The sequence below is a fragment of the Syngnathus scovelli genome, chromosome 4 (genome assembly GCF_024217435.2).
Source record: "Syngnathus scovelli strain Florida chromosome 4, RoL_Ssco_1.2, whole genome shotgun sequence".
Taxonomy (NCBI): Eukaryota; Metazoa; Chordata; class Actinopteri; order Syngnathiformes; family Syngnathidae; genus Syngnathus; species Syngnathus scovelli.
In genome coordinates this window covers 6,550,480-6,568,160 of record NC_090850.1, presented here as the reverse complement: position 1 = coordinate 6,568,160, position 17,681 = coordinate 6,550,480, and the positions used below count along the sequence as shown (strand labels likewise).

Below are 17,681 nucleotides of genomic sequence, written 5' to 3'. Positions count from 1 at the left end.
TGTAATAAATCCAATAAAACACATTTTGACACAAATTTAAGTGCCTCGAGGTAAGGATTGCTGAGTACTGATGCTATTATTCATTTGGAATATGCAGTATCGAAGGAGTATATTTTGTGATTTTGTCAACAAGGCTGCTCTTTGAGTGCTTTTAATAAAATACAATGTTTGTCACAAAATAATGGATTTTTGGTAATGAAATAGAGCAACTACAGAATCAAATCGAATCGAATCAAATAGAATATGCATACCAGTCAAGGGATGGTCTGAAAAACTCTGCGTATCTTTCGAGATGTGAATCAAGCTGGAGTTGAGGTTCTTTATCCGGCTCTGAATATCATCCTGGTTCTTCTGAACAAAGTCCAGGATTTCACCATGATGAATAATTGAGTTGTTTAGACCCGAAAAACATGTCCATAAGCTTGATACATGTTGGTTAAGTCCTGAAAATAGAACACAGCAGAGGAAAGAGAATCACAGAAGACAAGTCATATTGAAGCTTCCATTACTGGGTGGAGTGTCAAAAATATACGTAACTACCGGTAGTCAAACAAGTACAGATGAAACAAAAGAAACCATGATGCAATTACCTTCTTTTATCTTGTGGATGGAGTCATAGACTCCGTCCAACCTTCCACAGATTCCTTCAAGCTTGGATAGCCTCTTCTCTAGCCCATCACCTGATCTCTTACAGTCACCCATCTCTACCAGTATTGTGCTCTCGAAACGTCTGAGATCTCGATCCATTCCATCTAACTGGTCCCGACTTTCCTCAATGTGTTCTGTCACCTCCTGTTGTATTTTGTCCAGTTCAGAGATAATCTTATCCTTTGTGTTTCCTGTCAATTGATAAAGTATTAGAGGTTCACAGTATACATTGGGAAAGAACGTGTGCAGAGTCAGTTTGATTAAACCGAGCTCACCCAAGTCAGTGATGACGCTGCCATGTTTCTGTACGATGTGCTCAAGACCCTTGAGGGTGTCGTTTATAGAGCTGAAGGTCAGGATAACTCCAGACAATTCACCTTGCAACGTCTTCATCTGGTTGTTGTTAATGTAGCCTCCTATCACACTGTGGCCATCTAAAGGTCGCTCACCGTCCAAACGGGGTCCATCACCTCTGGTACCTCCATTTTCATTGGTTGAACCCGTGTTACCAGAACCGCCACCTAAACAGTGAAGAAGGAAGACAAACATTTCTCTTTTTCTTGCTCCTTTTGTTACAATATTTTGGAAAATGTTACAATGTTTTGGAAAGTCTAACAAATAATGATGACCTCTTATTATCACCTGAGACCTAATCATTGCACCGTTTATGTAGTAAAGCAATACAAAGCAGCACTTTAAAAAGCTGTGCCAATCAAGAAAAAGGTTCACACCAATAGGTATTGTTGACAGTTCAAAACCAAAGCTATTGCTGATGGTAATTATTTTTAACAAATGAATATTACTGAGTTTGACCACCCCCTTTTTATTTTTACAGACAAATAGTTTCACAATGGCGGCTTGGTGGTGCACTGGGTAGCACGTCCGCCTCACAGTTAGGCGGGTGCGGGTTCGATTCCACCTCCGGCCCTCCCTGTGCGGAGTTTGCATGTTCTCCCCGAGCCCGCGTGGGTTTTCTCCGGGCACTCCGGTTTCCTCCCACATCCCAAAAACATGCTTGGTAGGCCGATTGATCACTCCAAATTGTCCCTAGGTGTGAGTGCGTGTGCGAATGGTTGTTTGTCTCTGTGTGCCCTGCGATTGGCTGGCAACCGGTTCAGGGTGTCCCCCGCCTACTTCCCGATGATTGCTGGGATAGGCTCCAGCATGCCCGCAACCCCCGTGGGGACTAAGCGGTTCAGAAAATGGATGGATGGATAGTTTCACAAGTTATTTGCACATTTGGACTGTAAGTGAAACGTCCCAACCTGACATTTCCACCTAACTGATACTATGGCTGCACACATCTCATTGATACCATTCATGAGTTTATCAATATGGACTTCAGAAGTCAAGCCAAGTGAGTATGCTTAGCTTTACCATTTAGGGGCAGGATGATTACTTCAACATAAGATATTTACTAAATGCATTTGGTTGCATGTATATAGTTGTACCTCAACTCGATTGTGAAATAAATGTGGGATTTTCCTTTGTCAGCTTTGTTAAAGATGTGCTGCATGTAGTCATCAAAAGTTCTGAACTGTAAAACAAATTATTGTAGTTGCTTGAGATAGTAGATATTTGCTGCATATTTGTGTAACAAACGTGAGAATGAAAAACTATTTGCATCAGTGATGCTAGGAAATTGCCAGAAAAGTACTGCAGATGGATGTGCTTAAGGGCTGTCAGTCTTAATTTTGTAGTGGGCCACATCTTAGTGATGTCCTTCAAGGGGCTGTTATGACAGAATGCCCATATAAATCTACGATCGTATGTCGCTGAATGAATTTTACACCGACTGATAGGGACAAGATTTGAGGTGGCCCACCCTCTCAGAGGGGGTGCTATGGAGATTTCTCTGTTGACAGACTGGATTGGGTTTTGAGGTGGACCCGTTTCTCATTTGATGTCTTCCTGCAGTGCTTCATCTTGTTAAATGAACTTTTATCATTTTAATTAACATTGTATGGAATCATATTTTGTTATATGAGCCTCACTTGACATACACTGTTGCCTAGTCATCCTGGAAGGGAGGATTCCTTCCTCTGTGGCAGCTTTTTTAGTTTTTCCTTGCGATCAGCAGATGTCAGGGTGTGGGAATAAGGTGGATAATTAAATATAATTTGATTACTTTATATCACACAAACAACAAATTGATGGATAACCAGTTTCGAAATTAGTAAATAATTATTCATCTCTTTTTAAATTAATTTTAAAGGATTGGTAACAAACCAGCTCAGTGGCCTTGTGCTATGAGTGTCCGCCCTGAGACTGGGAGGTTGTGGGTTCGATCCCCGGCCGAGTCATACCAAAAAGACTATAAAATGGAACCCGATGCCTCCCTGCTTGACACACAGCATTAAGGGTTGGATTGGGGATGCTGTGAGGAGCTGTGCCCCACAGTCATTATTAGCAATGTATAGCTTCTACTATGGAAGCTCGTCTGAGGACGACCTAACTAACTAACTAACTAACTAACTAACTAACTAACTAACTAACTAACTAACTAACTAACTAACTAACTAACTAACTAAAATGCTTGCAATATCTCATCTCAGGGTGGTTGAAAGTAAAGACAATTGGCACCTGTGGCTTAACGCTCACTGAGCATCTCAGAATTCACACATCTCTTTTTATAATGTAAACCCCACGCCATTGTAGAGATTATGTCCGCAGTGAGCCCCACAATAGGTGAAATCTGCGGTATAGAAATACTCACAGAGTATTAAAATATTACAGACACATTTACAATATTTCATACATTGAGGGGGACTGAGAGAAAGGGGTTATGATCAACATATTATACAGTGTCAATTACCATCTAACATCATCACAACCCATCATCATGCAAGTAAAGATTATTTTTAAACTAAACAGAGGTGTCAAATCCAGGCCCACAAAGTAGAATCCCTGCCCCAGTTTGGCTTTAGCCACAGGTGGTTGGAATCAACCAATGAGAGCTTGTTTCTCTGCCGATTCAGTTGATTAGAAGTACCTGCGGTGAAAGACAAACTGTGGCAGGGTTTTTACTTTCTGTACCTGGATTTGACACCTCAGAAACAAACTTATCATGTCACACGGTATACTTGGAGTGGGCAATTCTTGTCCTCGAGGGCCGGTGTCCTGCATGTTTTATAGGTCTCCCTGCTGCAACACATCTGATTCAAATGATCAGGATTGTTATCCAGCATCTGCAGACCTTGCTTATTCACTGACCACTTGAATCAGGTGTGTTGCAACAGGGAGACAGAAAACATGCAAGAACTCGGACCTCGAGGACTGGAATTGCCCAACCCTGCGGTAGAAAGACAAGACAAGACCAGACAAGACAAGAGACTAGATAGATAGCGTAATTTTCCGACTATAAGTCGCGTTTTTTTTCATAGTTTTTCGACTTATACTGAGGAGTGACTTATATGTGAATTTTGTCAAACTTTTTTTTAAAAAAAAAAAGGGAAACCGCGATAAACGAACCGCGATGTAGCAAGGGATTACTGTAATTTGAATTTCAACTGACGTCAGCAGCACGGCGCGGCCCGTCGGTTGTTTACAAAAAGGACAAAGATTGATCACGGGATGACGAAGGACCCCACGTACTACCGGCATCATTAGCGGCTTTGTTTGTAAGTGACACGGAGGACGGAGAGTTTGAAGGATTTAATGATTTGGAGTGACACAGAAGGTTTGAAAAACTATTATGGCTTTTACGCACGCCCGGTCCTACTCTACGGAGCTTTCTTTAACCTCCGTGGATGGAAGTCTGGGGCCGGCGCTCGGCCGGGTGGCTATCCGGGGACGGTGGATGGGGCTCGGACATAGCTTTTACGCACGCCCGGTCCTACTCTACGGAGCTCTCTTTCACCTCCGTGGATGGAAGTCGGGGGCCGGCGCTCGGCCGGGTGGCTGTCCGGGGACGGTGGATGGGGCTCGGACATGGCTTTTACGCACGCCCAGTCCTATTCTATGGAGCTCTCTTCCACCTCCATGGCTGGAAGTGCCACCTCCGGGGATGGAAGTCCACGCCGCCACACGCCTGGAAGTCTACGCCGGTGCTTGGGGCCGTGTGGCGGTTAACTATATATGTTATAGTTATTTGATATATTTTATTTCGTGTAGCAACTTGTATATGTTTATATCGTTACAGTTCATTTGTTGTTGGCTCGTTGAACTTTTGTTTTGTTAAATAAAGAGCTGTTTACCAAACCCACGTCTTTCCTTGTACTTTGTTAACGCTACAATATAGTTATATACTAGATCTGTGGAATAACGACAAGGCTGACGTCAGGGCGCACGCACGGGGTTGTTGACAAAGGACGAGGAATTTGATCGATGGATTTAATGATTTAGAGTGACACAGATGGTTCGATAATATTATTGCTATATAATAGTTATTTGATACATAATTTATATATCGTTATATGGGCCTGTGGAATATTTTGAAGTGCAAGCGCCATCAGCGGCACGCACCCATTGTTGACAAAGGACGATCGATGGATTTAATGAATTGGAGTGACACAGATGGTTTTATATATATTGTTATTTATGGAATAGTTTTTTGAATAACTCTGAATGTTACGTCAGGCCCGTTCTCAGCTCTTCGTTAGTGTTTATGTCACGTTAGCATACCTATCGTTTAGCTTGTTGTTGCTCGTTCATGTCTGTTCTTGGTGTTGGATTTTGTCGAATAAATTTCCCCCAAAATGCGACTTGTAATCCGGAGCGACTTATATATGGTTTTTTTTTCACGTTATTGTGCATTATATGGCTAATGCGACCTAGATTCCGGAGCGATTTTTAGTCCGAAAAATACGGTAGATAGATAGATAGATAGATAGATAGATAGATAGATAGATAGATAGATAGATAGATAGATAGATAGATAGATAGATAGATAGATAGATACTTTATTAGTCCTACACCAACATCAAGCCCAAAGTACAAATACAGTTATTATTGGACAAAAAAAATCCACTGAATTACCAGACCGCAAACCCAGAACCTGCAATGGAGTGGGGTTTACTATATTTCTATTTTATTATCTTGGAATTGTGAACTTATTTGGTTCCATCACAGAAGGAAAATTAGATGGCCATTCTTTTATCAACACATTTCAGCATTACAATACACCTTACATTTATTGGTGCAGCGTGTGACATCCTCTCGCAGAAGACGAACTTCATCCTGCAAATGAGAGCACATCCGGTTGCAGGCACTCCCAGAGTCCACACTCAGCTGAAGTCGGTTGATGTGGTTCTGTAGGCGACTAAGTGCATCCTTGGAATGATTCTGCAGCTTCAGCAACTCATTCTCCACTGTCCCACAATTTTCACAGTCCTGCCCAAGTAACTCCACCTCTGTCACGATGCGGTTAAAGTGTTCACCGTGAGCACCACTCAAAGCCTTAATCTTACGGATGTCATGGCTCAGGTCCACAACCTATGATATAAACATTTTCATGTTAATATCCAATCGTAGCAACATCTGTATTTTAATTTCTTTGTGAGTTACAAGAAAATTTGGGTTAATGCTATTTACCCTTATCACATTTTTACATAAGTCTGTGATTCGAATATAATTTAACATAACTGAGGTTAGAATGAAGTTTGTAGAATCGAATCCAGCCTTCCCGTGGGGGTTGAAACAGATAACTGTCAACAATTGCCTACATCGCAATGTTGTTACTGTTAGAAATGCTGTCACAGTTGTTCACACTGGTTATTTTGATTGGTTGTTCAATAATGTTAATATGTTTAAAGTGTAGGTTTTTAATTACCTTATCAATAAGAGAGTCTCCAGACACAGACAGGTCTTTGAGTTTTGTGTTAAAATGTCTGATTTGATCCTCATTGGCAATCACTCTCCACTCCAATGATTTCCTTGTTGTGTTATCTTTTTCTCCTACTATTCCTGGTAATTCTCCTCTTCCCACAGTCCCACTTACCCCATCTACACCAGTGCCACTACTGCTTCCACCAATACTACCTTGACTCCCACCAGTGCCAGCACTGCCACCACTAGTACTACCTCTGCCGCCCCTAGTGTCACTGCCACCACCAGGAGTGTCAGCGTTGCCTGCACCATTGCCCTCTCCTCTTACTACTTCTCCTCCTGCCATGTTTCGACAGCCACACTCCTCCAGTTTCCTGTTCAAGAGGGAGGTTCTGTTTTCTAGTTTTGATAGTGTCTTGTCATGTTCATTCACCCTTTGCTTCACAAGACCCACATCCAGCTCCACATCTGTAATCCTGAAGGCCTGATCATCAAAGCGGTCCAGGAACACAGTCCGAAGATCACCAAGTTCCCTCTGGAAATAGTCCTTTAAATCATTTTCCAAATACGCGCAACTTTGTTCGGTTTGCTCCATAGTTCCATTGACCCGTCGTTCCAAATCCTTCAGTCGATTATTTAGTTTATCCTCAGTTACCACTACAGCCCCACCACTACCCCTTTGTCCACCTTCAGCGCCAATCTCTCCACCTCTGAAGACTCCATCCTTATTACTGCTGCCACTTCCTCCCTTAAGCTCGTTGTTCAGGCGGTTGTGCAGGACATCGACATTTTCTGCTGTTGTGCTGATCTTCTGCTCAGCATCTGTGACGCGGTTTCGGAGGTCATTGATGTTGTCACAACATCTTTTTGAGCTCGCTACTTCTCGCCGCAATCCATCAATTTCCTGTTGATAACGAACATCCATTGCATTAAGCTGCTTCTCCAGGGCCCGGATTCTTTCTTGGTCTTCCTGCTGCTGCCTGTGCAGGTTGTTCACACCAGCCTAAATACAAAAACAAAATTGAACATATTTTTCTGTGACAAGCAGCGTGATGACATAATACCTGACAGGAGGAACACGATAGTGAAACCCTTCTCTCAAGCTCCTCAAGGATCTCCTCCTTCAATGAGTTCAGACTTTTTCCACTCGAACTTCCTCCAGGAAGACCTCCTTCCAGATCATTTCCTTTTCCATTCACGAGATGATTGTTGATGCTTACAAGGGTTTTATCATGAGCCTAATACAAAGGAACAACAACCTGAATGAAATTTTCTTTCTTTCTTTTTTCAAGTGTAATATCTTCCAAAGTAAAGAGTAACAGAGTTACTAACAGAACTACTGCAGATGAAAAGCTTAAAGTTGTTCTGTGGGTCTTAAATGTGTGGTGTGTGTGTGTTTTGTTCATTGACCCATTACAGTGTTTCAACCAATGGAGCGCTGTTACGCATTTCTACCTTTAATACCGGGAACGCGGATGCATCATTTTTGTTTTCCTTGATTAATTTTCAATCTCGTAGCCAATGAAATGCATTACAATTAACACATGACGGCACCGTTGGCTCAGAAGAATTTCCAGGATTTTTTTTTTTTTTTTTTTTGAGCATGCTCGACGTAGGAATTCAAAATAAGTGAGGACACACACTTGAGGATTTTGAACCAGGGGAATTATTAGATAGAGATTTGTGGCTAAATATGTGTTTGTGGACAATGGGAAAGAAGAAGAATATTTTGAAGGCTTCGAGTCAGAATGGAGGACTAATTTTAATCGAGGCTGTTTAATTGAGATAGAATCTTTAAAAATTGTATTGAATGTTTGTAGAAATAAAATCAGGTTTATGTGAAAGCCACACGTGTAAGTTCTCAAATGTTTTTTTAATTATGTTTCTGCTACAGGGGCTGAGATATCAATTATTTCGGAGGCGTTGACAATATTGTACAATTTCCAGTAAAACCAGGTTTTCGAAAGTGCTTCTAAAACCACCCTTAGGTTTTAGAGGTGCATTTTGCCAGGCTCGGTTGATTACATACACTTGTGACTAAAAACAAATTGTGACAGGGTTTCTACTTTCTGGTCCTAGATTTAACAGCTCTGATTCTGTTCAATAACAAGGTAGGTTCTGTGACACTGGCATGTATAACAACACTGTTTAAGAGTACAGTAATCCCTCATTTATCACGGATAGTTGGTTCCAAAAACCACCCACAATAAGTGAAATCCGCGAAGTACGGTCAACAACGTACTGGGAAGGCTAACGAGTTGGCGAAAAGATGCTAATTCGCGATTGTGCTAACACGCGAAAACGGACTTCTAAAGGAATGTAAACAAACATTTGGAGCAATACTACATTGTCCTAAAGGTTAGACACATGTTTCCTCAATTTAGAAGTTTTATTTTGACTTTTAAATGTTTTTTTAATTTGGAAAAAAAAATTCGCGATGGAGTGAAGCCGCGAAGAAGCAAGGGATCACTGTAACATGAAAGCTTATGTTACCTGTGTGCGATTGTCAAGTTGATCCAGTTTGGTCTGAATGCTGTGGATTGTGTCTTTAATCTCTGGTTGAGCTGCATCAGCAGGGTTTCTTGCTCCAGAGGATATACCACCGCTGCCATTAAGACCAGGTTTGTTGACCCCCCCGTGATAGTTCTCATTCATAGAGGTGATGGAAGACTGCAAGTCCTCAATTGTCTTAGTCAGGGTATGAATCTTTTCCTCCAGCAGCTTCATCTTTTCATTATCAACTCTTCCTGCAGACGAAACGCAATTTCCGTGTTTGTATTCACACGACACCAGAGGAAGGCAAAGAAAACAGAGTTCAACAAAACACTAAAGATAACTAAAGTTACATGTTTACTGAGTTTTACTATTTAATTTGACATCTCAACTACTCAAACACGGTTCCTGTCAAGTGGTTTTCATTGTTGTGCTTATAAAAATAAGAATGGACTTACCACTGTGGCCTCCATTCTGTCCAAATCCAGTATTGACTCCTCCCTGTCCAGTGTTTATTCCATTTCTTCCATGTCCTGGATGGAGCTCAGGCCTATTGGTGCTTCCTGTCCCACCAAGTGGACCATTGCTGCAGTTGTCACCACTGTAACCCTGGCAACACTTCCACTCGAGCTGGGTTGCCATTTTATAGGCTACTTTGTACCTAGGCCTCATGTAGGTACGATAGCTGTAAGGACAGATTTCAGAAAAGTGGAAATCATCATCATTCTGTGTTTAGATAAGTTGAATGCATTGGTACAAAGGATGTCTAAATCGTAACACTGTTAAATTAGCGGGACATTCATTAGCATTGCTGCCTCATGCCAAGAAGGTCCCTGCTTAATTTTTTCATGATCTTTTGTTCTCTCGAGTACACAGGTGTCAAACTCAAGGCCCGGGGCCAGATACGGCCCGCCACATCATTTTATGTGGCCCGCGAAGACAAATTGTGCATCAAATTCGTGTGTCATTACTAGAATTGCAAATTGTATTCACTTTTAATAATGTCTTTTTTTTTAAATATATGACCAGTTTTTACTCGTCTAATTTGAAAACGAGTTATTTGTCAGTTTGTTTTGTAGCTTTTACTGTATATAATATGAGGTGCTCATACATTTATTTGGGTTGACAGTCATAATGGCCCTCCGAAAGAAGCTATGACTACAATGCGGCCCGTGAAAAAAATGAGTTTGACACCCCTGCTCTAGTACTTTACCAGTGCCTGAGCCAGGTGGATGGGAGGAGCCTCCAGCACACACCTGTTGCCCAATTAGACGACTTTTTAAGTGCTCGGGAGAAGAAAACTGGTTGCCTGAATATTGCTACTGTTTGCTAGTTGTTCCTGGTTGAGCGTGTGATCGTTTCTAGTCACAGCTATCTTGTGAGTAATTCTTGTAATTACCTTGGGTTAATCCCCTCCGCGAGTCGTCACCTTATCGTGGTGGAGGGGTTTGCGTGCCCCTATGATCCTAGGAGCCATGTTGTCGGGGGCTTCATGCCCCTGGTAGGGTCACCCATGGCAAACGGGTCCTAGGTGAGGGGCCAGACAAAGCACGGCTCACAAGCCCCTTATGATGAGTGATATAAATGGACTTAGTTTTCCCTCGCCCGGACGCGGGTCACCGGGGCCTCCCTCTGGAGCCAGGCCTGGAGGCGGGGCTCGAAGGCGAGCGTCTGGTGGCCGGGCCTTCGCCCATGGGGCCCGGCCGGGCATAGCCCGAAATGGAAACGTGGGTCCCCCTTCCCATGGGCTCACCACCTGTGGGAGGGGCCGAAGGGGTCGGGTGCAATGTGAGCTGGGCGGCAGCCAAAGGCGGGGACCTTGGCGGTCTGATCCCCGGCTGCAGAAGCTGGCTCTTGGGACATGGAATGTCACCTCTCTGGCTGGAAAGGAGCCCGAGCTGGTGTGCGAGGCAGAAAGATTCCGACTAGATATAGTCGGACTAGCCTCCACACACAGTTTGGGTTCCGGTACAAGCCCTCTCGAGAGGGGCTGGACTCTCTTCCACTCTGGAGTTGCCCACGGTGAGAGGCGTCGAGCAGGTGTGGGTATACTTATTGCCCCCCGGCTGGGCGCCTGCACATTGGGGTTCACCCCGGTGAACGAGAGGGTAGCCTCCCTCCGCCTTCGGGTGGGGGGACGGGTCCTGACTGTTGTTTGTGTCTATGCACCAAACAGCAGCTCAGAGTACCCACCCTTCTTGGGGTCCCTGGAGGAAGTGCTGGAGAGCGCTCCTTCTGGGGACTCTATCGTTCTACTGGGTGACTTCAATGCTCACGTGGGCAATGACAGTGATACCTGGAAGGGCGTGATTGGGAGGAACGGCCCCCCTGATCTGACCCCGAGCGGTGTTCTATTGTTGGACTTCTGTGCTCGACACGGATTTTCAATAATGAACACCATGTTCAAACATAAGGGTGTCCATGTGTGCACTTGGCACCAGGACACCCTAGGCCGCAGTTCGATGATCGACTTTGTAGTCGTGTCATCGGATTTGCGGCCGCATGTTTTGGACACTCGGGTGAAGAGAGGGGCGGAGCTGTCAACTGATCACCACCTGGTGGTGGGTTGGCTCCGATGGTGGGGGAAGATGCCGGTCCGACCTGGCAGACCCAAACGCTCTGTGAGGGTCTGCTGGGAACGTCTGGCAGAATCTCCTGTCAGGAAGAGCTTCAACTCCCACCTCCGGCAGAGCTTTTCCCACGTCCCGGGGGAGGCGGGGGACATTGAGTCTGAGTGGACCATGTTCCGCGCCTCCATTGTTGAGGCGGCCGACCGGAGCTGTGGCCGTAAGGTCGTTGGTGCCTGTCGTGGCGGCAACCCCCGAACCCGCTGGTGGACACCGGCGGTAAGGGATGCCGTCAAGCTGAAGAAGGAGTCCTATCGGGCCGTTTTGGCCTGCGGGACTCCGGAGGCAGCTGACAGGTACCGGATGGCCAAGCGGAACGCGGCTTCGGCGGTTGCTGAGGCAAAAACCCGGGCGTGGGAGGAGTTCGGTGAGGCCATGGAGAATGACTTTCGGACGGCTTCGAGGAAATTCTGGTCCACCATCCGGCGTCTCAGGAGGGGGAAGCAGTGCAACGTCAACACTGTTTACAGTGGGGATGGCGTGCTGCTGACCTCGACTCGGGACGTCGTGAGTCGGTGGGGAGAATACTTCGAAGACCTCCTCAATTCCACCTACACGCCTTCCATTGAGGAAGCAGGGCCTAGAGACTCTGAGGCGGATTCTCCAATCTCTGGGGTCGAAGTCACTGAGGTAGTTAAAAAACTCCTCGGTGGCAAGGCCCCGGGGGTGGATGAGATCCGCCCAGAGTTCTTAAAGGCTCTGGATGTTGTGGGGCTGTCATGGCTGACACGCCTCTACAACGTTGCGTGGACATCGGGGACAGTGCCTCTGGATTGGCAGACTGGGGTGGTGGTTCCCCTCTTTAAGAAGGGGGACCGGAGGGTGTGTTCCAATTACAGGGGAATCACACTCCTCAGCCTCCCTGGTAAGGTCTATTCAGGGGTGCTGGAGAGGAGGGTCCGTCGGGAGGTCGAACCTCGGATTCAGGAGGAGCAGTGTGGCTTTCGTCCTGGCCGTGGAACAGTGGACCAGCTCTACACCCTCGGCAGGATCCTCGAGGGTGCATGGGAGTTTGCCCAACCAGTCCACATGTGTTTTGTGGACTTGGAGAAGGCGTTCGACCGTGTCCCTCGGGAGGTTCTGTGGAGGGTGCTTCGGGAGTACGGGGTGCCGAGCCAACTGATAAGGGCGGTTCGGTCCCTGTATCACCGATGCCAGAGTCTGGTCCGCATTTCCGGCAGTAAGTCGGATTCGTTCCCAGTGAGGGTTGGACTCCGCCAAGGCTGCCCTTTGTCACCGATTCTGTTCATAATTTTTATGGACAGAATTTCTAGGCGCAGCCGAGGCGTTGAGGGGGTCCGGTTTGGGGACCTCAGCATCGCGTCTCTGCTTTTTGCAGATGACGTGGTGCTGTTGGCTTCTTCAGGCCGTGATCTCCAGCTCTCGCTGGAACGGTTCGCAGCCGAGTGTGAAGCGGTCGGGATGAGGGTCAGCACCTCCAAATCCGAGTCCATGGTCCTCGATCGGAAAAGGGTGGAATGCCCTCTCCGGATCGGGGATGAGATCCTGCCCCAAGTAGAGGAGTTCAAGTATCTTGGAGTCTTGTTCACGAGTGAGGGGAGGATGGAGCGTGAGATCGACAGGCGGATCGGTGCAGCGTCGGCAGTAATGCGGACCCTGTACTGGTCCGTTGTGGTGAAGAGAGAGCTGAGCCAAAAGGCAAAGCTCTCAATTTACCGGTCGATTTACGCTCCTACCCTCACCTATGGTCACGAGCTATGGGTCGTGACCGAAAGAACGAGATCTCGGATACAAGCGGCCGAAATGAGTTTTCTCCGCAGGATGTCCGGGCTCTCCCTTAGAGATAGGGTGAGAAGCTCGGTCATCCGGGAGAGACTCGGAGTAGAGTCGCTACTCCTCCACGTTGAGAGGAGCCAGATGAGGTGGCTCGGGCATCTTATCAGGATGCCTCCTGGACGCCTCCCTGGGGAGGTGTTCCGGGCATGTCCCACCGGTAGGAGACCCCGGGGACGACCCAGGACGCGCTGGAGAGACTATGTCTCTCAGCTGGCCTGGGAACGCCTTGGGATCCCCCGGGATGAGCTGGATGAAGTGGCTGGGGAGAGGGAAGTCTGGGAGTCCCTCCTGAAGCTGTTGCCCCCGCGACCCGACCCCGGATAAGCGGAAGAAGATGGATGGATGGATGGACCTTGGGTTAATTACTTCCTTCTTCATCACGTTAAACAAAGGTTTTTTTTGTGTGTTTTTGTTTGAGTTATTCCGAGTTAATCTTTTTATTTTATCAACACGTGTTTTTCAGCTCTCTTGCTTAAATAAACATATGTGCTTGTACATATTGTGTTCTGGCTCTGCTTTGGGGTTCAACATTCTGGGCACACGGCCGTGACAAATTTCTAACATGAAAAACGCTACACCTGACTTGGTGTGACTTTTGTGTGTGCAAGGTATCGTCTTTATTATACTTATACGTATATATATTTATATACACTTACGATGGCTTTGTTGAACATTTCAGTTTACAATTAAAGCTTCATTGTTAGCTTTTGCAATGAAAAGAAACATTTCTTGGAAATTATTGCATTCAAACGTATAACATGTTGGGTGTCAATTTATAACATTTTTGATTTTGCATATGCCACCGTTTTTTTCTTTCTTCTTCACGACCTTTGTGCTTCCTTTGGTGACAGACATAACTATGACATCATGTGGCTCTCTGGTTTCTTATTTTTATTCTGTCTAGAGAGTAGAGATGCTGCAGTCCACCACAACTATGTTTGAAATGAGCTTTCAGCCAATCAGGTCATTTGAAAGTAGAGAGTGACCCTTGATTGCATCAGATTGTCAGGCTGAAGAGGCAAGTCACAAATACCAGAGAATACACGGAAAGCAGGCATGCAAGAAGAGCAGATGCTTAAGTAATTCAACAGTCTGTGTCAGATTTTTTCCGAACTCATCTTGACAGCGACACTGCTCTGTTTACATAGTATGTTTTAAACACCCAGTGTGAGTCAACAAGAGGGAATAAAAAATATTTAGATAAGGGGTGTGTTAGTGTGTGTTGGACTGATGAGTGCATTAGTGTGTGTTCAGTACTCACACGACCACACGGCTGCACTGACCGCTGCCCCAGGCACAAGGATGGTAGTCTGGTTTCACATATGTCTCGACTCCATCTTCAACCACACAACTTATGGTCTTTGTTACCACGTATGCACACCAATTCCTGGGGAACACACATTTTTGAGCTCTTCATTTTGCAGTCTATTGTCAATGTAACAGTCTCACATAAAGGTTCACTTTCCAAACATATCTATCCCACATCAACATACATTTTTAGCTTCAATGCACCCAGAAAAAATGTAGCATTGTGAACTGACCCACGGAACATGGCTTCCTTATTTGGCCATGTCACCCACATTTGAATCACAATTTCTGTGCTTTACACAACAAGTGTGGTCATTTTACGAAGTGTGACTCAAGTTTACAACCGTGCTCTTTTTTTCTTTTTTTTTTCTACTTCTATGATCAACAAATGAATGTTTCAAATTCAGTCGTAGTCATCCAGGTTGTATGATTCTTGCTTAAAACTAGGTAGGGGGAGGACACTACTATTTGGCTTTACTTGTCAGCTCTACAGACAGCGCAGCTCTAGCAAGTGCTTTTCTTTTTACTGGCTTAAAACACTATTTGGAAAATGTCCCAGTAACACTCATGAAAAAAAATGCCTCCCTACAGCCTTTAAGTTGTCTATCCCTGAACTAAATGGATGTGTCTGAATTATATAAAAATCCCCATATCAAATTTTCACCTTGTCATTATAGTGACTTGCATCTACAATATGGGTAAAAATGGAAAAGGTGAAGGCAGAGATGAAACGTAAAGCAATGAGCTTCACAATACAGAATATAATAATAGAAATAAAAAACATTTATTTGGGATTGAATTGCTCCAGGCGGCTCGGTGGCGCACTGGGTAGCACGTCCGCCTCACAGTTAGGAGGGTGCGGGTTCGATTCCACCTCCGGCCCTCCCTGTGTGGAGTTTGCATGTTCTCCCCGGGCCCGCGTGGGTTTTCTCCGGGCACTCCGGTTTCCTCCCACATTCCAAAAACATGCTTGGTAGGCCAATTGAAGACTCCAAATTGTCCCTAGGTGTGACTGTGAGTGCGATTGGTTGTCTGTCTCTGTGTGCCCTGCGATTGGCTGGCAACCAGTTCAGGGTGTCCCCCGCCTACTGCCCGATGACGGCTGGGATAGGCTCCAGCACGCCCGCGACCCCCGTGGGGACTAAGCGGTTCAGAAAATGGATGGATGGATGGATGGATGAATTGCTCCACTACTATAAAGTGTGCCCTATAAAGAACAACACATGCTAACATAGTTCTTCCCACTTTGCTCAAGGCACTCATTAGAGATCTCTGGTAGCTTCAGCTTCACACAGCAGAATTGCCATGACAGAGTCCAATTGTGGGGTAATTCCCAAGAAATGCTTAGCGCATGGTGTTTGTATCGTTTGCTGATGTCATCATCGTTGAATGATGAACAAGTCGAACACATTCGTTCAGAGCAGACAAAGCATGACACTGTGGGCTTTTTTTTTTTTTTTTTTCTTTCTGTGGGCTTGATCCCAAATAGCTGAATCACATGTTCACTGTACATATACAGTGCTCACTGTTGTAGGGTGTATTGCATATGATGTACATTTGTAGTAATATTGTAATCTTTTATTAAAATCCCTCGATTCTCCTTCTGGCGATCATAACAACACTTTTTGTGATAGTCCCAAAATAATCTTATCAGATATTCCTCTCGTGAGTGATGTGATCAGACTCTCGACTGTTCGGCAGAACGTTTGACCCACTTTTGATCTCAAATCATGGTTATTCAACATGTTGGATTGTTTTGGTTGGACTTCTAACCATTTGTGATGTGCCCGAGAACAAAGGAGCATGCAACTTGTTGACAGTGACTTACAGCCAATATGAAAGCGAGCTGAAGAGGCAGTGTGGAAACACAGTTGGGAATACAAAATCAAAACACAAAGTGCAGTCTAACTGTGCGCAAGCTTGGCGTTTTCTTTCTTTTGGTATTTTGCTAGTCTTTGCGCTAGTAGATTTGTGGGCGTAATGGGGACGTTTGCGCATTTGTGTGCCGTTGTGGAATGGAAGTAACATTTTTCCAGCCAATTTGTGCCGTGCCCCTCATTTAAATCCGTGCCTGACATTACAAAAACAAAAGAATCACTCAAACTAGGGATCATACCCGCGACCCCGACGATATATACACCAAACACTCATTAGACCCCCTGGAATTTGACAAAAGAATGTATGTGGTGTGAAAAAAGGTAGGACACCAACACCTCATCCTAACTGTGAAGTCGAGTGGCAGAATCATCACGGTTTGTGACTGCTTTGCTCAGGGCTTGGTTGTAATGATATGATTGAGGGAAAAATTGATGATCATTTTTGCATGATAAATTAAGACCATTTGTCTGCTAAATGAAGCTCAACAGATGATGGGTAAATGTAACAGAACGACAGAGAACGACAGACAAAAATGGAGACAGATGTTATTACATGATTAAAGTGAGGCACATCAGAGATCCCAAGAATCATGCTGCTCAAACTGAAACAGTTTTTTAAAGAGGAATGGTCCAAAATTCCACCTGACCAGTGTGTAGTTCTGACCTCAAGAAACCAGTAGTACTTGTTAATTACATATACAGTAAATAATACATATACACTTGGGCTGTCCTGTTTACTGCTTGATGTTTTCTCTACTAGTCATGATCAAAATGATTTATGGCCTACTTCAGTCATGTAATAAAATCTCATCTTAAAAAAGAACTCCTGTGCCTTAACCATAATTTTAATGTTAATGACTTTTGAGACAAGGTTTTAACAGCTCTGTCTTATTTAAAAACATTCAAATGAGATTTACCAAGTATATAGCAGAAAGAAGTATTTTTAGCGGAAAGAAGTAATTTTATAGTTATGACTTTTGAGACAGTTTTAACAGCTTATTTAAAAACATTCAAATGAGATTAACCAAGCAGATAGCGGAAAGAAGGCGGCTCGGTGGCGCACTGGGTAGCACGTCCGCCTCACAGTTAGGAGGGTGCGGGTTCGATTCCACCTCCGGTCCTCCCTGTGCGGAGTTTGCATGTTCTCCCCTTAGCCTGCGTGGGT

At 44.9% G+C, this 17,681-nt stretch overlaps 1 protein-coding gene across 3 annotated transcripts in view; it reads right to left on the bottom strand.

Annotated features, from left to right (window-relative positions):
* Positions 1-17,681, bottom strand: part of emilin1b (elastin microfibril interfacer 1b) — a 44,934-nt gene that overhangs the window by 9,045 nt on the left and 18,208 nt on the right. For all 3 annotated transcript variants that reach the window (XM_049719145.2, XM_049719146.1, XM_049719147.2), the window contains exons 2-10: positions 14,593-14,718; positions 9,366-9,592; positions 8,908-9,161; positions 7,479-7,652; positions 6,419-7,417; positions 5,778-6,081; positions 924-1,169; positions 591-839; positions 252-443 (exon numbers count right to left, since the gene is read on the bottom strand). In XM_049719145.2, coding sequence (XP_049575102.1) covers positions 252-443; positions 591-839; positions 924-1,169; positions 5,778-6,081; positions 6,419-7,417; positions 7,479-7,652; positions 8,908-9,161; positions 9,366-9,592; positions 14,593-14,718 — 2,771 coding nt within the window. The remainder of the gene's footprint in view (positions 1-251; positions 444-590; positions 840-923; positions 1,170-5,777; positions 6,082-6,418; positions 7,418-7,478; positions 7,653-8,907; positions 9,162-9,365; positions 9,593-14,592; positions 14,719-17,681) is intronic.